The sequence below is a fragment of the Hypomesus transpacificus genome, chromosome 18 (assembly GCF_021917145.1).
Source record: "Hypomesus transpacificus isolate Combined female chromosome 18, fHypTra1, whole genome shotgun sequence".
Lineage (NCBI taxonomy): Eukaryota > Metazoa > Chordata > Actinopteri > Osmeriformes > Osmeridae > Hypomesus > Hypomesus transpacificus.
This window is the reverse complement of record NC_061077.1, coordinates 6,366,388-6,387,618: the sequence shown is the minus strand read 5'-3', so window position 1 is coordinate 6,387,618 and position 21,231 is coordinate 6,366,388. Positions and strand designations below refer to the sequence as shown.

Here is a 21,231-nt window from a genome sequence, read left to right as displayed (position 1 = left end):
TTAGTATTAGAATGAGCCTCACCACAGAATTGACATGAAAATGCTTACCAGAAGATTTGTTTGTTTGTGTAGCAGATGTGAATCCGATAATTTTGTGGTCAACCAGTGGATTCGTATTAGTCTCAGCAATACAGGCAGATTTTGCTTCATTGATTAGCCCTAAGTGTTTGTTTATGCGTTGGCATATGTGTGTGTGTGTACACTTGTGTGTGTGAGTGTGTCGACCACTCATGCTCTGTTCTAACCTGGCGCCGTGGTCAGCGCTCAGTCAAGAGGGTGGATACACTGCGCTGTGTCACTGAACTCAGGAGCGGTGGAGAGGAAAGAGGAAATCCCCCTAATCCTGCTTAAAAAAAGAAGAGATCTTGTTTTAATTTGGCCCCGCTTTGTGCCCCCTTCCCACCTACTGATGCTCAGTGAAGCCAAGGGGATGTTTATCCTGCTAATGTCTGCTCACCTACCGCTCCTCTCCAGCCACCCACATCCCCAGCCTCCCGCTCCTTTCCAGCAGGCTCTCTGGCTGCTATTTGCTGCCTTATTAAAGAATGTGTTTCTATAAACCCCTGTAAATGAAAAGCACAAACAGGCTGATGGCCGTGCTCTTTCCAGGCTGTGTCTCTCTGGCTTGTCTAGACCACAGAGACACATCTGTCTACTGGACAGACACAAACAGAACTGGGGACACACAGCGATATTCACTTTTCCCTTCCGGATTCCAGGTCAGCAATAAATGCCCTGAGAGTCACTGAACCCTTTAAAGAAACGACTGGAGCTCTTCTTCAAAATAAGGGTCGAGGAGTTTCTGTAACTCAACCGCCATGTTTACATGGTTTCAAAGCTGAGCACAAGGCCAAATGTTATATATACAGTCAAGGCTATCTGAGAAACCAGCGGACATGGGCTCTGCAAACACAACCAATCTCTTAATCTCGCTCCTTTTGAACCTTCCTTCTCTCGCTCTCCTCCTCGAACGAAGCGAGGATAGAACGAAGGGATGTCTCATTTTTCAGAACTGAGGCAGCCCTTTTAACTTGATTAAGACAGGTTTTTTCCATCCTCTCGAGAATTTTTTAAAAACGTTTTAAGTCTAAATAACATGAGCACTTCTGCTGGCCGTGCCAGAACCCCTTTCCGTTTGGAAATATTTGCTTTGGACACCAGCCTTGCCCAGCACACAACACAGGCAATTATGGGAGCCATTTGAACGAGAGAGATCTACTGACAGGCGACGCCTCATTTGGAGGAATGAAGGAATCAGGAAGTGAAACCTTCATTGATGCGCTGAAGCTTTGGAAAGAGAAATCCTCTGGGCTTGCTGAGGCTGACTGAGTGATGATCTTTGCATGTGTGATGAGAATATATGAATGGATAGGTGCATTTATTTTTCATGTGTCTATGTATTGCATGTGTGTATGTGTGGGTTACTGTATGTGTGTGCGCATTAGCTAGGCTTGGCATTTGATGTCAGCAGTTTATCTGTAAAGGTGCAGCTGTGGGATTCTGCACCTTAGCTCTTTTCAGTCCCACTGCCAACTCTCTCACAGGAGAGAAAGAGGTTTTTAAGTCAAATCCAATGTACTGTACTTTGGCACTGGATTGAATGCAACGGAATGGAATGATACTCTGAAATGGCTGCATTTCTGACCTTCCACTTTGTCCTCTACAGCCACTTTCTATGCTGACTTTACTTAGCTTCTCTCTCGAGGACGCAGCCACATCACCTGGCTGCAGTCCTCAGGGTCTCCCTGCGGGTCTGAGGGACATGACACATTGTTTTGAGAGAAGGACGAGGAAGGCAGGGCTGATGATGGAGTGTGAGAACAGCAGAGCAGACTTGGCAAGCCATGAAGGGTCAGCAGGGGTCACACGCCACTAACCTACTTAGCAACCCCAGAGATTTCTGTCTAGTCAGGTTCCGTACCACATCACACCACCTCCTGTGTGTTTCTTTGTGTGTGTGTGTGTGTGTGTGCGTGTGTGTGTGTGTAAAAAAGAGGGCATGATCGAGAGTAAAGTTTAATTTCTAACTCTGCCTGGCTGAGAATCCCCTGGAAAGGAAACCTAATCCAGAAGCCTTCTCAGACTGGACAAATAGACAGAAAATTAGTTTCACATGACGCTTTATTAAAAAAAGCCTTGTGTATACAGCAGATTATTGATGCGTGGAGCAGGGGGAGGGATAAGGTTCCACCATGGTATGGTACTGAGGGACAAAGCCAGGTCTCTGGGGGAGGAAAACACAGAGATTCACCTCCAGAGTCACAGCTCTGTCACGCACATGAGCGAGGCTGTGCCTGACTGTGTAACACACACACCAGACATCCAACAGCACACTGTACATGTTGTATAACAGTGCAAGGGCGGCTACTATGTAAGAACTCTATTGTTATTGCACTTGATGTCGAATAATTCAATGGATTCACAAAATATTTCTCTTTCAGCACCCTTAAGTGAGCAAGTGCCATAAAACGGGCAGGGCCATACAGTATTTTATTGGGTGTACAGGATACTCAAATGTTGTGTTGCGTGGATGTAAAGCACTGCACATAACATCTCATAATTTCTTACGTTTTATATAAGCTGGGTCAGCACCTTGTTATCCGCCCCCATGCGAGAGCTCTCATTGGGCTGTGCCCTGTGGCAGCGCCTGCATTCCCAAGAGCCACTCTTAGGCTGTTTACACTGCAGGTGGAATCACAAGGCTGCCGGCACACTGCTCCCTCACGTCCCTCTCCACATCTCTATTTCCCGTATTCCCCCTTTTCACCCCATCTTTCTCGGTCTCTCACGTCCCTCCTCTTCTCCCCACCTCCCTCCGTCTCCCTGCATTCCTGCAGTCAGGGGCTGACAGACGCTCATCATCAGCAGGTCGTCAGTCCCAGGTGGATCAGGTTACCTCTCTACCAGAGGATTGTGCTGCGTGGGCACTTTCACGACTTAGTTCTGCACTGCTGGAACCTGTCAGACCATGAGGGGGGCAAGGCAATGGGCTTTTGTGGAGGGGAGGGGGAAGTATAACTATTAATCGACACACCACCTTTGCAGACACCTTCAGAAAAACCTTCTAACTTCTCTTGGCTTTCCCTCCTTCTCCTTCTATCACTCACATCTTTATTTTACGACATGTTATGTACTGAAATACAGCTGGATGTATTTCCTCTGCACAGGAATATCCTTCTTAATTGCATTTTGTTATGGTATTTATTTAACCAATAATGTATTTTTTCAAAACATCAACAAGTATGACCATGACATAAACAACTAATATGCTACTGTAAGATCTGTATATTTGTATTCAGTCTGTTCTCTCTGTGTTGCAGATGTGGATGAGTGTTCGGAGGGGAATGGTGGATGCCAGCAGATCTGTCTCAACATGATGGGCAGCTATGAATGTCGCTGCAGAGAAGGATTCTTTCTGAGTGACAACCAGCACACCTGTATCCAGAGACCTAAACGTCAGTTTCCCTTCCTCACACACACTTGGTCACACACACTCACACACACCTCCCCACACACACAAAAGATTTACGGGAAATGGGAGGATCCATGCAGCTCATTAGGCATGGCCTCTGACCCAAGGCTGGATTGTAAACTGGTCAGGTCACAACCTCATTATTGTCCCATTCATGTTGAGTATCAGTGGACACCTCATTCTACAGTAGGCCAATCAGTAGCCTTTAGAGCATAGGTTGTAATTGATCGTGATACACAGTAGTGTAACGATGGGCCTATGCCTGGTGACTGATGAGAAGAGTAGCAGGATATCAAACCTGCTGTTTGAGAGAGCAGGATCAGCCCTAACAGGTCTGCAACAAAGGTGAAGAACCATCAAGGATAAAGGTGTGTTTGTGTGGGTGTGGGTGAGAGAGAGACAGACAAAGACAAGGAGAAAGGGAGGTTCTTTATCCTTTCAAATTAAACCAATCTGGAGTCTGGCAGTGTTTCCAAGCGTCAGTGGTGAGAGGGAGAAGATAAAACGATTAAAGGTGTAGCCGGGGGTGGAAGCACCTCTTGTTTTTTGAGAGCATTCCTGTGGGATGGAGAAATGAGAGAAGGAAGTGCGAAGCCAACCTGCTGTCAGTCCTCATCAGACAGAGGTAAAGGAACTGCATTCTGCAGGTCCAGAACACACTAGTAGCTATAGAGCTCTCTGGAGGACAGCTGGAGGAGCAGGAAGCTCCAGCCAGGGGCAGAGACCCAGGCTGTAGGTCTCCAGGCAGGTCTCCAGGCAGGTCTCCACGCAGCCCTGGGATGGGATGGCGGGCCAGGGACCATGTAACCTTGCTTTATGAAATCAATCTGGCCTAGTGAACTGTCAATGTTTACGTTTCATAAGCACAGTGTTATTTGAGTGTAGCAAATGGCTGGATCGTGTGTTTCAAAGGCTTGCCCCTCTCAACGCTGTCAGAGGCACATCCTGAGGACTGGGCCTTCTCTCTCTCTCTCTCTCTCTCTCTCTCTCTCTCTCTCTCTCTCTCTCTCTCTCTCTCTCTCTCTCTCTCTGTCCTGCTCCATCCCCTGCTCTCTCTCTCTCTCGCTCTCTCTCTGTCCCTCATGATCATTCTTTTTTTCTCTGCTCTCTCTCTCCCTTGATAAATGCCCCTTATTAATCTTCCATTTTTCATGTTAATATTGGCTCCATTGCTTCCAGATGAGATCCATTTGGAGGGCGAGATTAAAGCTGCTATAAATCTACAAACTCCCTTGACTGACTATTCATATCACTGCCCTGTCATTGTTTCATTATTCTCCAAAACAACAGTCGGAACAACGGTCATCTGCTTGTTATTATTTATGTTATTACAACAGTGTGTGCTGAGGGGAAATGGAAACGGAGGAGGAAGTGGCGCACCCCAGTTATTGGACAATAACCCACCGCTCATCCCAAGCATTACCGTACCGTGCTTTATTGGAAAACGATGTGTAAGTGGCAAAGTCACTGAGAGAAAATATGGAGTTGAATGTCTGTACCACTAAATATGCTGGAGTGGGCCTGCCAAGTGTGCTTACAGGCGACCCTCAGTCCATTTACCCTGAGCTGCCAGTCCTGCTGTTAAAGCAGCAAGGCCTGGGGTGCAGTTAGCTCATGAGGTTTATCGGCCTCATTAAAAAGACATCAGCTCCCCATTTCTTTCATCAATGGAGAAGGTGTTCCCTGGCGGGGCAGTGGGGTGGTTATGGAGACATTGGAGAGGTGGTCAGTGCAGCGTTGGGCGCTACCAGGCTGTACCCCCGCTGGCTAGGAGCCCTTGTTAGTGGAAAGGCTGTGCCAATTAGGCAGCAGGGGTCTGCCAGCCCCCTATGGCTAATGACAAGGCTGCTGCTGGCCTGTCTCTTATTAGGCCCCCCCCTCCGCACCCCCCAACAGGAATAACTCTCCTCGAACCAAGGCTCCCATCAACTGGCTGCACGGGCAGAATGTAACAGTTCATTTATTCTCCCCAAACATTTCTCCCATTCCAGACATCCACTTCTTTGAAAGGCTAGCCAAGGTGCTTAGTGGTTGATCAGAATGCCATTCAGGTCAAGGAGGGTTCCACTTCTTTGCTTGTGATTTATTGTCTCCTTTCTCTGTTTGGGGGATAACACCCACATGTGTGCGTGAGACCGAAACCGTTACATTGAAGGAATGTCCCATCCACCCACCATTCTGTGCATTCTACAATAAGTAATATAGCAGTACCAAAATTGTATGCTGATGGGTTATTATGTAACTTCTGGTATTCAGTTTCAAGCTTTCTACTTTTTGGAGGGGCAAATACTCCACTGCACATGAAACATACTGTAGTGGTTTAGCCATAGTAGGAAACTGTTGGCCTTCAGCAGTGATAGTGGCTGCTGATCTATGTAGTGATTGGACCAGATTCTCATGTCCATGGACAAGGATATGGGTGGATGCTCTTATGGGTCTTCCCTTTTGGCACTTGTTTAGTTTTTTCACAATGTATGCTTCATGTTTTGGCTGCTTGCAATGTTTGGGACTACCTCGTTATGATCAGTGACCTATGCTCTTTGTAAAGCTCTCTCTTGGAAGTCGCTTTGAATAAAAGCGTCTGCTAAATGCATAAATGTAAATGTAAATGTGGATATAGAATGTACTGAACCTAATGAATCCAGTGTTACTGATATCTCCTGAGAAGAGGTGCTGTGTTGGAGTGTGGTAACGCGTGTGATCAGGACCACTGTACATTCTCCTAATCAGTTGCTATTTTGGTGTCTTAAAATGTTCAATGTTCAATTGGCGTTCTAAGCTCTGTTGCCATAGCTACATTTATTCTGACGCATAATCCAAATACATGACAATTTTTTCAGTTTTTCAATTACTGACTTATTTCATCAACAACCGTCTGTATTAGCCACCTGACCACAGAGTTGGATTATGAATTCCACTGATAGTGTCTCCCCTTGCTTTAGAAAATGAGTATCCTCGCCTTTCCAGGAAATGTTTACTTTGTCACTGAAATCCTCTTCCTGTGTTTGGAACTTTCATTAGCTTCCCAGGGGGGTTGTTGCCCCTTGCGCAGCAAGACTCATTGGCAGTGTCTCTGTCAGACACACACTCACACACGGAGGAGCATTTAATTTAATTTCGCTTTAGGCCATTTTTGAGACCCATTCTATGCTGACATTTGGATGCAGAGCACGCCATGTTCACTTGAAGATAAATTGTTGGTGCAGACTCTACAATTGCTGCCGTACAAGGAATTTTCCAATAAATGTGATCAAATCCATTACACATGGTGGCATCATATTCTCTGTTTGTTTTTCCTCTTTGCTACTACATTCCCTCAGTATGAGAAAACAGAGGTGGAAAATCAGTGGGGCTGAATCTGGAATTTTAAAAATGTTCTTTTGCCCAGGAAAGATAAAAATGCTCCGAAGTCTATGTTAGACTTGTTAAACTGACTATTTATTATCCATTCAAAATAAATGTAGCTGGTACCTGGACAGTACACAACTTAGAGTGTACAGTTAGTTGTTGTGTTAGTTTATTTAATGGTATTGTACCTACAATGCCTGTCTACATGCCTTCCCTCCCTGCCTGTCTGTCTGCCTGTCTGCCTAATTTCCTGACTGCTTTTCTGTCTGTCTCTCTGCATGTCTGTAGAACTGGCTGCAGATGTGTTTTTACAAGTAGAGGACCGACTGCTCCATTGCTCTGCAGTCTGACCGTGTAACTAGCTCTTTTCCTATACCGAGGAAGTGGAGAGAGGGGAGCATCCAGGCCACAGCAGCACTCCCATGGCTACCTATTAAGGGTTAGGCTTACCATTAGTCCAGCATCAAAGACCACTGCTCCTGCAGACCTTTGGGACACTCGGCCCCTTCTTCCTTGTTCGTTTTCTCATCCATTTCTTCCCTCTCCATTTTCCATCTCTTCTCTCTATTCTCTTCTGTCTCCCCGTTTCCTCTTTCATCTTCTTCCTTTTATCGTTTCTTTTACCTCCAGCACTCTCTTTCACACCTTTCCCTAACTCTCTGTCTGTCACTCTTTTTTTCTCTGGCGTTCACATCTTCATTCTCTCCACCCCTACACTTCTCCACACCTTTCTCTCTGTCTCTATCTGTGTCTCTGTCTCTCTTTCTGTTTCACATGCTCTGTCTCTCTCTCTCTCTCTCTCTCTCTCTCTCTCTCTCTCTCTCTCTCTCTCTCTCTCGATCGATCTCTCTCGATTTCCCTCTTTTTCTCTGTCTCTCTTTCTTATACTCTATCTTTCTCTCTCTTCTTTGATTCTCTTTTGCGACCTCCTTTTGTCTACTCCAGGATTTCATAGGCCCCATGGCTCCCCACGCTTGAACAAACATATACATCAGTGGCTTGGGCCTGCTGCTGTCCTCTATACTCTATACTCTCTCTCTCTATCTCTCTCTCTCTCTCAGACGGAATCTCCTCTGGCCATGGGGGTTTGTTGAAGGCCATCTCTAAGCTGTGCTGCCTGAGTGCCAGTGGGGTTTTTCCACTAACACATCTCTGTCATTGCTTTACCCAGAGGGCCAGACTGTAGCCCTTTGAGGCTCAGACAGACCTCTGCGTCTAGCTGCTTCCTTTCTGATTTCAGAAAGAATGTGCCTCTGATATGACATCTCTCTTTTTATTAAAGAAGTAAGTATCCTTTGTTTGTGCTGGCGGTCTGAGAAGCCTGGTCAGGCGGTGTGGTGGCGTGTCTTGCTCTGCCTGGCTGGAGGGGAGGAGATGACTCTCTCCTCTGGGAGAGCAGAGGTGACCTTGGAGGAGTGAGGGGGGAGTGAGGGAGGAGTGGCACTTCCCCAGCAGGTGCTGCACAAACATGAGTGCACACACACACATGCACACACGCACACAAACGCACAAAAGTAGCATTGATTCATGCACATATTCACACGAAGGGACACACTCAGACACATACTCTATGCAGATACTCACATTCAGAGCACGCAGAGACACAGCAAACAAAATGTTAAATGGCACATGAAAAACATAATGTACAGATCTTCAAAACAACAGAACCAACATATTTATGTATCACAGGTATTTATATATCACACTGCCAAGTCAGAAGCACAAGTCTATTCTAGTGTCTTACACCAAAAGTATTCGAACCACTTTAACATACAGTAGTTAGACTCATTTGGAAACTATGCTTGGATTGTTTTGGAACATGGCATATTCAAGGAAATGAATAATGTGGGTTTGTTGGTACAGTACCTCAGGTGCTTGTCACCATAATCACAGAGGTGCAGATATATTATATGGGAACCTCCTATTAGAGTGTCATTCCCACTGTCTAATGCTGCATTCCCTGCAACTGGGGTTTATGCCCTCCCTAACGCTTGATGGGAGTGACTGCAGTCTCAACAAGGCCTTTGGGAGCAGAGAGAAATCAGCGCTGGCACAGCAGCCCAAACAGTAGCACTTGGCTGTGTCTGGCTCTCTGGCTGTCTCCATCCGAGTGCAGCCTGCATATGGGACCCGCTGATGTTGACACTGTGACCCTCTGGCTGCCCTGTCGCTTTGCTGGCCCATCGCTGTCCCGTCCCAGGCTAGACTCAGCCCGGCCTGCCTCCCTTTCTCCTGTTTCCATGCGCTGACATTTTTATCCTCCAGTTAAAACTTTTAAGGGCCCATTATCTAAGAGGAAGGAATGCTGCTTTAATGGCCTGGTGGCTCCATGTTTAGGCCACGCTCTCTTAGCAACCAACCAACGCTGCCGTATACCGAGAAAGACGACAGGCATCGCTGAGCCCAGGGGCTTCCCTCTCTATCCCGGCGCCCCTCGCAGAAAATGGGCGTCTGCTGTTCCAGGACTCCTCATTTCACTGTCCCAAAAACTCCAATCAGGCTGTAAAGGCCCAGCATGTCCATACACCACTCCACGCTCCATTGTAGGGGCATCTCCACTACATGGCCCCTAAAGTTTAACTGAGCGGACCACGGCTGGCTGGCTGGCGCTGACTGGTCGTCTGCTGTTTAGGGCTGAGGTGCGGTGAGGAGGCGAGGAGTGCTCTGCCTGGCCCTTTGTCCTGGGAGGCCTGGCGTCTGCTTCTCCCTGAGAGGCTGGATGTTAAAGAGGTCCCACTCCCTAGCTCCCACCTTTCAGACTTTCTCTTGGTCTCCTGGTTTATCACCTGCTGTATGCAGACTGTGTTAACATTTTCCCTTCATCCTTTAATTATTCTGGAGTGTTAATGAAGTATTGTTAGACAGACACTACATTATCCAACTATGTAAAGCATTGAATACCTGACATCTGGCATGATTAGGATTTATCAATTGAATTTTGAGTTGCATCTCCTTGTCTTATTCTGTACTGTCCCTGCAGAGGAAGCCAACTCATACTGAATTACTCTTTCAAAAGTTATTTCCAGTATTTGTGTGTTTTGTCTGAATGGTGCACCTAGCTTGGCCCTGAACGAGTAGACTGTTGTGTCTGTGGCAGTGAGGACTGTTGTTCTACAGAGTATATTTAAACTCAGGCCTACTCTGAGCCAGTGCTGCCACTACACGTTCCCTGTGAGCGTCTATCTGTCTGTATGCTGGGCGGGTCATGACCTGTCTTGTTTGGTTACTGCTGTGGCAAGGCTGCCGGAGAGAGTCTCTCTCTCTGCTGCACTCACTTAATTGCTGGGTGTTCTTTTTTTCCACAAGTGCGGTGGTTTTCGATGTGGCATGTCCGTGTTCGATCGTGTGAGAACCAATGTCCAGTGGGATCCTGGACTGCTATTTGGAAGGTTCCACCCCGGCCACATGGCTTGTGCCCATATCGCTTGTCCAGTTCTCTCTGTATAAAGTTGCTTATGTTCTTTTAGATGGTTTCTACATTTAGACATTTTATAGGTCGGCAGCTTGTTTTAGGGGACTGGGGTGTTTTCAATCTGCAGTCAGCGGCTCACTTTCCCATCGGAGCATAAAGGGACACCTTTCTCTCTGTTTCCTATTATTTATTTCTATTTCATTTGTAGATGGAGACTCCATAGAAAATATGATAGCTGTAGTAATGATAAAAACTGGAGGTATTTGGCAGCCAGTTGAAGTGAACCGCAAAGCGTGGGCTACAGCTCGGCCATAGAGAAAAGGACCATTGTGTCAGCACTTTGGCTTTTATGGGTCCACAGAGAGGTGAGGTCCCAGGTTCTGGCCCCGGCCTGACTCATTATTGATGGATGGGTCTGCGGTATTAGCGGAGAGGGGTCTAATATAGTTGCAGAGGGAGGGTAGGGATTTCTTGGGATGCATAGTGACCTTAGTAAGTGATTTTGAGGGTTTTGTTAAGGTTGCCAAGTTAGAAATTCTACCCCTCTGTGTGGTGTCTATCTCGCCTTTGCGTTAAATGCACACAGAGAACTATTGGACTCCCATTGGAATTCCCCAACTCCTGCTTGAGTGTGGCCCATTGTGCTGTTGCATTTAGGTGAGTCATTGATGCATTTCATGGTCAAACTCCTGTGATCTCTATGAGGTGGTTGGATAGTGTTGACCCACCAGGAGAAGTGTGATTGGCCAGACAGGGAGTGTTTGCAATACCCAAGCTGAGGGATCAGAAAGGATCAGGCGCTGGATATCTGACCTCCCAGCACCTCCTAATAGACTTAAGGTGATGAAAAGCTTTAAAGTCAGATATCTAAATTACTTATCCTTTTTGCACCATCAGCTTGACGAAATAGAGAGGGACTGGAAATATGTCTCTGACATCAGTCCTCAGTGAAAATAAATAAAAGGGCCAGTCGGGTTTTTGGCAGAACACGTGGAAAACAAGAGGGTATCATTAGAGCAGAATCTGGAGGCAGGCGTTAAACTGTATAAATAAGTCCTTAAGGATTCAACTTTGCATTATCGTTGTGCTCACATTTGTCTGCACCTTTTTACTTAATGATAGTCTTTCCCCTCTCATGATACTTCATGCTTCCCTTTGAAGAGTTGTTGAGCGTAGGCAATTCTGCAAGATTGACATCACACTCTGCCTTTAACTCTGGACTTGCAATTCTGTATACTAAGACATCATGAGTTTATCAGTTTTATAACTGTAGCTGATCATGTGCATACTGATGTGTTACAAATGTGAATGACTTCCAACAAGCTTCGAAACTTTACTTGGCAAGATAATGAAGTCCTCTGCATGTCAACAGATTTAATGAGCCTTCATTGGAGACATCTTTCTTCCTTCATTGGGAGGAGAGCTCTTTGGTTTTTTAATGAGGGAGGAGGGGACTTGTCACTGCATCTGTAGTGATGACAAATCATGACATGGAATGAGTCACATCCCAGCCTCTGTAGTATTGTGTGTCACATTGTAGCAGGGGAGGTGACACTGTCTCCCATAATAACCAATGACATCAGTGTAACCTGGGTCCCAGGCTCATGCCACAGAAGACCTGTGCTTTTCTCTTTCACATTTACACATCACACACTGTATGAATAATGCATTGTGGCAGTGTCACCTCTGGTACAGCACAGAACTATGGAGGCGTCCTCCGCTAAAGGCATCCTTAAGTAATGAATCCCAGCACTTTTTGTTTTTCTGCATTGAAAACAGTGAGAGTAGGGAGTGTTTTAACATGACCAGGGTGTGGTGCGAGGGACTTGGTTCATGTCTGAGAAGGTCACGTGATGGAGGCCTCTTCCACTGGGCCCGTAGAATGTGGTACAAAGTTTAAAATGCTTCCTGAGCGTGTTCAACTGGCCTTTCCTTTGGAGGTGTTACTTCCTCTAAGGTTTTAGCTGTGTAGGACGTGCTTCTGGGGAGAGTTTGATCTTCTCTTCACACAGTCTCTTCTTTCTAGCCTAACACAAAGAACATGTCCTAACAAGCCATCATCACTCCCTGAGACTTTGGCAAAGGGTGCTGTCCATGTCAGTCACCACATGCAGACTGATTAAGTGTGTGTGTTTCTGTCTACAGTATGTGTGTGCGCTTGCGTGTGTGTGTTTGTGTCGGAGTAAATAGACCTCTCTCTCACTGTCTCACCTCTGTCCTTCTCCATTAGCAGGGCCACCAGAAGGAACTAAGGAAGGGCCCACCTGTATGGATAAGAACCATGGCTGTGCCCACATCTGCCGTGAGACGCCCAAGGGAGGCATCGCCTGTGAGTGCAGACCTGGTTTCCAGCTCACCAGGAACATGAGGGACTGCAAATGTAAGTGGGACACACACAGATGACAGGATTATGTCAACTGTATGCAGATGTACACATCGATGTATCCACTTTATCTACCCTGCCAGAACTCTACAATCGTTCTAGGGGGGGCGATTAACAGACTCGTCTTAAACCACTTGTTGTCACAGCAAAAACCTGCCCATGACAGACTATGGAACCCCCCCCCCCCCCCACACACACACACACAAACACACACACTCCATGACCCCCTCCACCCCCCACCCACACAAACTAATCCCGGGGTGCACACACAATGAAGTAGCTATCCCATTTTCATGAGCAAGGATGGGATCTTTTGAACCAAGACTGTAAATCTAGCAGGAGTAATGAGCATTCATATTGTACAGTGCAGGGCAAGCAGGCCTGTTTCTCAGAGAGACCCAGAGGGATGGACAGCGCAACAGGGCTCATCCTGTCATGGCTGGGGCCAGGGCTGATGGGGGATTTGTCTGTGTTTAGATAAGGATTGGAGAAGTGTTATTCTACTGTTTTTTCGTGACGGCCCAGGAAGAAGACAGGAGGCGTGGAGGTGGGGGTGGGGGTGGGGGTAGTGGTGCAGACAGGATGGCGGTGGAATCCTGGGCTTGACTCTTTGTCAGTCTGTCATCACAGATGTATTTAGAGTGCTAATGTCGACACACAACACTCTGTCTTTACTCACGCACACACACACACACACACACACACAATCAAAACATCCCTAGGCGTATTTGACACCCATTGTCACGTTGTGGAAATGTATGAAAGTCTCTCTGTCAGTTGCATGTTTTGTGGTCAGCATTAAATCTCTTGTGCCTTCAAGAAAAATTCAAGGAACGAGGGACAACATGTCAATATCTGCTAATATCTCATCCTTGATCTTTGATAATAGTTACGTGAAAGTGTATTTCTGTGCTTATATGTTGTCACTGTGTGCTACTTGGCAGTGACCTGTAACTACGGCAACGGGGGTTGCCAGCACATCTGTGAAGAGACTGACCAGGGGCCCAAATGTTCCTGCCACATGAAGTTTGCCCTTCACACTGACGGAAAGACATGTGTAGGTGAGTGAGCTCACCCTGGAGGGGATGTGGACAACAAGACAGGCTAGAATCAGAGTTAGACTGCGGAAACACACCCCAGCAATACTGTTCACACACCGATAGGCAATGTCAATGAACTCTGATAGTATTAACACCAAAACAATTCAAAATAATTTGTGAATACAGCGTTCCCATTATTATTACTCCTTATATAGTTGACAAAAATGCATAATTATTCATCAAAATATAATAGTTATACAAACGTAGACCTATTCATCTGACACAAGGACAAAAGGCTTTGTCTCTCTGCCCCTTCTCTGCTACTGATGCTGCTGCTCTAGTTACTGCTGTAACCCTCTCCTTGCCCTGCCCAGGCCCCTGTCCTGTGTGTGCTGTGCCCTCTCCTCTCTCTGCTTTGCCAGCTCCTCTGCTCTCTCTCTCTCTATCCCTTTCTCTCTCTCTCTCTGCCAATCATGCAGCCAGACAGACACAGCTCCTCAGGCCTCAGGTCAGCTTGTCAGTCCTGCCACTCTTATTTGACCTGAGCTGACCTAATCTGGTCAGATCTACTGGGATCTGGTCATGTACTGTTCTCAGCTGAGCTAAACTGTGCAGACTGACCTTTAGGCGTTGCCCAGTTGAATTGCACTGCAGGACAGATTTCTATGGAACCAACATTGGTTTTATTGTATTTGGCTGACCACAGACATTATATCTGCAAGGCTGGTTGCATGGTTTAGCTGGTTTTGGTAGATTGGTAGATTGGGCTGGTAGATTTGTAGGCTGGTTCTGATGGTGGGTTGCCTGTGGTCACTTGACTAATCTCCACGTTTGAGTGGATGTTGACTGGAAGGTTGCTTGTGATGGCTGGTCATTGCTCAGAGTCTGTGGCCAGGCCTGTTTGCCACAGGGCTGAGCAACTCCAGGTCCATGTCAAAGCCTGGTCAGGAACCATGTCTTTACCGCTGTTCAGCGCCAGGCCGCAAGGCCCGCCACAACCAAATGAGAGGTCTCAGCCTGGGCTCCCCAGCCTGGGCAGACCTGCGGCGGACATGCCAGCCGGGGGAACAGACCGGCAGGCAGGATCTCTGGTTTCCCCCACAACCTCTGGGGTTCCAGGGGTGGACGGGGAAGCACTCTGCGGTTGCTACGTCTCCCAGACACTCTATTAGTTAATAAAATCCCCATAAAACAAACAAACCGCCAAGAGGCCCTGACTGGAGAGTGAGTGACAGGATGATTGGAGCGGCTTCAACCAGGCCCTGCATCAGCCAGCCAGGACAGCCACCTTCATGAGAAAGCAAGCATTCAGGATGAGAAAGGAATTCTATTCTGGTTCCAAAAAACTTGTCATGGTTTCTAAGCATGCAAAAATCCAATCTGTCTTAACTAGTTTAATGTAGAAATCATTTTCGGCAACACTTTACCTAAAGTTACATGACTTACTATTGTAACTACATAGTAATATCTATAGTTACAACATTGTAGTTGCATAGGAGGAACTGCTATGTAGTTACACTTCAGTATGGTTTAGCAGTACAAGTTACAACACAAGTGAAACTTGGTATGGGGAAGTTGGGCTTTCCATTGGTAAGTGGATGTTAACATTGATCTTGTTTTGATAACACAACCTTCAGCTGTCCCTTTACAACATCCACTTACCCCATACACCTCTCCCCTATATGGTGCCCTCTGACACTTTTTTAATAACCTACACTGCTAACACTTAATTCCATTAAATTACATACTATACTCATTCCTATGTTCCTATGTTTTTAATATTGTAGGTATTGCTATGTAGTTACATCACAGTTAATGTACCGTAACTTTAATATAAAGTTGTCGTCGTTGTGTTGCCCCATTTTCAGTCTGTGTATGCTCACAGTATCAAGAGAGAAATGTAGCTTCTCGGCCCTCAGTCCTTAGTCCCATCAGTCATTATAGAGCCTGACCAAGCCTCATGAACATATTGTTGAACATTAGGGCTATACTCTACCTAACTATTACTGTACCTAAAGTTTATAACAAAATGTTGTAGTTGCTAACCCTTCTTCCCTCATTCTTAGTATGAGGAATTCTTCACATTATACAGTTTCCTTAGAAACTTATTAGCACATTATCTGGGTTATACACTGTGTTATATATTCAAAGTTTGAATACCTCCAACACCTAATGAAACCCACTCATATTGCACAATTGCCCTATACTGTGAATGGCTTTGTGCAGAAGATCCATTTTGTTCTTCTTTCAGCATGCTTCAGACTTTTCTTTATTAATCATGTGTGGTGTTTCATGTGCAGTCTAGCAGATCTCCATTCATTGTGTTGTGTCTGTCTCCACACCCAAGCCACTATTCAACAATAGTGAGCAATGTACAGCTCCGTCATATGACTCAGTTTATGTTTCATCTTTTATGTCTGTATCACTTTGACTTTATTGTTACAGTGCAAGTCAAAACAGATAGGCTTTTAGTGGTTATTGGGTCAGTGTAGAGCACCCTATGAACCCCCCCCCACACACACACACACACACACATTCAAGTGTACACATTAAGTTGTGTGATTTACAGTAATTTATCAAGAAAAACACATTTGATTACCAAATCATTTCCATTAAGGTTTAATTTACAGCAAGCTGACTCACTGTGCTTGTGTGTGTTTAGACATAAAGATTCTGTAGATAACCTTATCACAGCAGAAAGGACTAGACATTATGTGGAAGTATTCAAGCTGTTAGTACAGCAAATCATAAACATCCCCAAATAGCAGGCAGATGCAGACATGCTTTGGAGTTGCAATCATCTGAAGAGTTAATCACACTATGCCATCCATCCATCCACACATACACACACACCAACACACACATACACAAACAACCCACATGCACAGACACAAACACAACATATACTGTACATGCATGTAAACACAAAGAACTGCTCTGTCCACATGCTCAAGCGAGTAACTCACAAACATACTTGCGGGTGGTCCATGTATTCACAATGTATAGTGGTGTGTTGGAATGCATATGACAGCGCTCTGTCTTCCTGTCTCTCTGCGTAGCCTAGAAGCATGGTTTTTGGGTAGGGCATGTTGGGATGGAGTCATGTTGGGGTTACTATGGCATTGGATGTAAACATTGCATGCTGGGCGGTCTCCTAGACAAGGATAAGAAGTACCACTGCTTCTAATGGGTTTTCTATGACTGTAGGGCGGGGCATGGATTTGTTATCAATCACTGATCTGACATCAGAGTCATGATTGGATAACCAGGGTAGCAGTGACATAATAGTTATTTGACCACTCAACATCCCATTGAATGGCTGACAGTAAAGTGGCCCACAGTCTGAGTCTGGGAGAATGAGTCTGTCTATCCCTTTTCTGCCTACTTAACGCTGCAAACTTTCTTCTTTCATAACTTTTTAACAGTTTATACTAATGCTAGTTTGAAAACAACAACTTTGCCTGATTTGTGTGTTTGCATGAATGCATTTTAGGAAATGCAACTTTTTCCTTGAGGTGTCACCCTCGCTCTTTCCATTGATAAAGATCTGTCATCGCCATTTTTGAAGCTAATCGTGACAGTATTTGGCCAGCTGTTGTCAAATTAGTCTTTATTTATTTATTGTTTGAATGTGTAACCCAGATGAGAGGGATAGGGTGGTACAGTATGTATTACATAAATCTAAATAAAATAAAACGTTATTTATATGGCGCATTTTATACCAGAAGGCAACACAATGCGCTTACACATACTCTTGTAGAAAACCAGCAAGCTCACATACATCAACACTGCAGCTTACATTGTCTTGATTACAGGTGTTCTGGCAAATGGTTTAACAAAGAGCACTAAAGCAGTGTTTTTGCAATGTGTGTGTGTGTATGTGTGTGTTTGTGTGTGTGTGTGTGAATGCATGTGTGTGCAAATGCATGTGTGTGTAAGTGTGTGTGTGTGCATGTGTGTGTGTGCGTGTGTGTGCGTGTGTGTGTGTGTGCGTGTGTGTGCGTGTGTGTGTGTGTGCGTGTGTGTGTGTGTGTGTGTGCGTGTGTGTGTGTGTGTGTGCAGGGGAGAGGAGTGTCCAGCCCCCGGCAGTCCCTCAGCTGTTTCCCAATGGTAAATATCTCTGTTCCTCTGACTCCCCTGTGGGTGTCCTGATTGGGTGTTGGGAGGAGGGAAAACTAACCTATCACATGCTGACTAGTCCCCTCCCTCCCAGAGGGGCATCATCCTTCTGACCCCTGACCCCTGACTCCTCCCCATCTTCCTCTTCCTTCTTTGAATGCCATTTCAATAACAATGGTGGCTGCCTATGTCACACCATGCCTTTTTAAAACCCAGCTGGTGAAGGAGATCTTTAGACCATGGATTCTTCATAGCAGATCACAGTATAAACCTGATAGGATCAAAACATCAGCGTCTTTCATTTCCATCAGTGTCCTTCATTTTTTGAGTTGTCATCACTAGGTTTTTTCTCTATTAGACAGTCAATATGTGAATGACCCTTGTAGAATGTGAGTACCCTTTGATTCATAGCAGTTGTATTACTAATGACTGAGTTAGAAAGTTATTGACCTTTCTGAAGGGCCAATTTTTTCTCTGATCCAATTTTTTGAACCAGCCAAAAGGCTCTGGGTTTATTTGTGTTTTCAATCAGCTGCGCAGTATTAGTTCTTGAGAGCGAGCCAGAAGGCCGGCCGTGATCTGATCCTCTGATGATGGAACACACGACACCTCTCATGTCAACACCTCTCATGGTTCATGTCAACTTGGACCAAATGTTTTATACACAAAATAGCACCTTTGCTAGTCATGTGCCTGGAAAGAATGGTCTTTGTTATACAATGTATTACAGAATTGAAGAATGAAAGTACTACTCTTTTACAGATATTATTTTTACATTTGGATAATTGAAATGACCATATTATGATAAATGTATATTTAGTCATAAATATAATCTTGTTAAATATTTATGACCCTGCTGATTGAATAGACAGTGAAAGCAAGTTAGCCCAATTTTCCAGATTAATGATACTGTAACAAAGATGACAAGGAAATAAACACATAAATCGAATTCATTTAAATATTTCAAACATTGACACACCAAAGAAATATGATAACATTGGACTTGTTCTGTTACAAATGTTACAGATAAAGAGATAGAGAGGTTGGAGGCGGTACAATGATTGTTATAAAACTAACAGTGAGTAACAAGTTGTTACCATGGGGGCGTGTGGTAATAGCAGGGGTCCTGCCAAACTTTACAGCTACCTAATGAGGCCAGACATGGCCACAACTAGCCATGACATAACTTCACTCCCCTGTTGATTTCAAAGAGGCTACAAACTAGTGGTGGTTAGCATCTGATCATGTGTGTTTTTTTGTTACTGAAAAAGCCTTCACCTCTTGATCTCATTCTCTTTCCAGTCATCAGCTCTCTCTAGAAAGTGACTGACTGCATGATTGCTGTTTGCTCCACACATACAGAACTGTATGTAGGCCTAGCTTATACAGTAGTTTGTTGGTGTGTGTTCCGTATAAGGCCCCATTATTTTAAAGGGTGAATAGTCATTGATTTTTGATGTGCAAGACACCAGCGTAACTATAGTGCTCTAACAGACTGACTGCGTACTGGAATAAACCTTGTTTGTCCATTGGTAGAGTTGGGTTATAAGAGCTAACCAGAAGGCTAAATATATTAAGGTATGTCAAATGTAAAAACTAGCAAACAGATGTGTATAATCATTGACCAATGATGGCGTATTTACAATATTAGTTTATGTGCCAAATGGTTAAGCGATTGGTGATATGCCGGAAATGTTAGCAGTTGTTTTGGGGGATAGTGAATGTAAATGCCGACCAAACCATAACTACGGGCATGTCCATAAGAATCTATAACCTTAATTGTGTTGGATTGGCAGTCATTGAAAAGTCAGTCATCCCATTAGTAAAATATGTTCCAAGTCATCACATCATACAATTTCTGCTATACTGTAGAGTGAGATGCATTCACATCAAATTAACATATGGAACCCATAAAGACCTCGCACTTGACATGTCACAACCTTCATATTGGGATGTGTTTACGAAAGTCTGCCCACTGTTCATTTTGGGCTACAACCCAATATACTGTTAATGTGCCTGGTCTCCATCCAGAAAACACAACCCACACGCATACCAGAGTTAGTGTTTCTCTCCCTTTTTTATTGGAATGCCATAATGTCATAAATATTTATTTTCCCCCTGAAACACATTATCATTACTGTTTAGTGAGATGGCTGTCTGCTAACTGACTAAGCATTTTGTAGACATGTCCCGACAGTCTTCTCACTCTGCTTGCCAACTCGCAGTGCCTCATAGTGTGCAATTTATAAAAACACTCTGTGCCACACACTCATGGCTGGGCAGAAGGACTCACTCTACCCAGAGGCCCCCAGGCTACCTGCACTCAAACAGGGATGTGGAGCCACAGACAGCCCCAGGTCCCAGGGTATGTTTACAGTAGTTGTCTACCCCGTCATGGGTGCTACCTTTTGTGCAGTTTCATGTAAGAGAGAAGAGAGTGAGGTGTTTCCCCATAGGGAGCTAGATCCTGTGTGGAAACTGGGGCAGCTGTGCCTCCTCTCCAGTGCCACGTGTGAGAGGGCTTCTCTCTACCAGCCCAGCCCCGCCAGCGTTCTGCGGTGAAGCCATCAGCCACTCCAGCTGTGCTGTTGCCATTTATGAGATAGGCTCATGGGTCCTTAATAGACTTGGTTTGTGAATAAACTGCCGACCAATATCCCTGCTGCCAACAGAGCTACTTCACCTGATTATCCTGAAAGTTGTACATAAGGTTTGGGGGTTTTAATGGAGTTATTTTAAGCCATTGGAGATGCTGCAGTAGATTATTACGACTGTGAGCTCTTTAAAGAGAGGAACATATTTTTCTCTGTTTTAAGTGAAAGTCTCAGTGGAATATTACTGTATCTGGAGATGAGGGCCTGGCTATCCTTCCCTCTCTGACTACCCTTTCCTCCTCAAATAAGTCTTGCTAACGCAGAAACCTGACCTGCTGAAATTGCTTTTTCATCCCCCAAATGCCCGGAAGGTGTTGTCGAAGCCGTGAAAAACAGCGATTTTAAAGAGGCGCGTCTGTGAAGAAGTGCAGCAGTGGTCCTCGTGATGAGGCCAGGCTGATGTCCTGCTGTAACACTGAGGGGCTCTGACTCACCTTTACTCAAGAGCAGGAACACACACACACACACATACTTGCTCACACTTACACACATGCTTGGTATTATGTATTCTGATTAACACAACTATCTCAGTATTCTTGCCCTGTCTCCTATGCATACCATAATATAATCGAACTCTTTTCTATGTTATTTAATTTGAATTAATGAATAGTTGATGGATTTCTAACTGTAGCCCTCAGCAGCCAATGTTCCCTTAAGTTCCCAAGAGAACTAATCTTTCCCGCTTTTGTTTACTTATCCAGTTCTTTTAACCTTGTCATATGCTGGAATGAATGAATGTTTGTACGTTCTTATATGTTGGGTTGGAGAAACAGTTGAGGAGTTCTAGGCCTTGTTCTTTTTAC

The 21,231-nt window shown here is 45.1% G+C and overlaps 1 protein-coding gene across 4 annotated transcripts in view; it reads left to right on the top strand.

Moving 5' to 3' along the window:
* The window catches only part of scube3 (signal peptide, CUB domain, EGF-like 3), a 60,560-nt gene that overhangs the window by 20,942 nt on the left and 18,387 nt on the right, over nucleotides 1–21,231 (top strand). The window contains exons 4-7 of one of the 4 annotated variants that reach the window (XM_047039708.1): nucleotides 3,321–3,455; nucleotides 12,466–12,612; nucleotides 13,560–13,676; nucleotides 17,718–17,765. In XM_047039708.1, the coding sequence (XP_046895664.1) occupies nucleotides 3,321–3,455; nucleotides 12,466–12,612; nucleotides 13,560–13,676; nucleotides 17,718–17,765 (447 nt within the window). Of the gene's footprint in view, nucleotides 1–3,320; nucleotides 3,456–12,462; nucleotides 12,613–13,559; nucleotides 13,677–17,717; nucleotides 17,766–21,231 lie in introns of all 4 variants that reach the window. The other 3 variants (XM_047039707.1, XM_047039710.1, XM_047039709.1) reach the window with 3 other exon arrangements.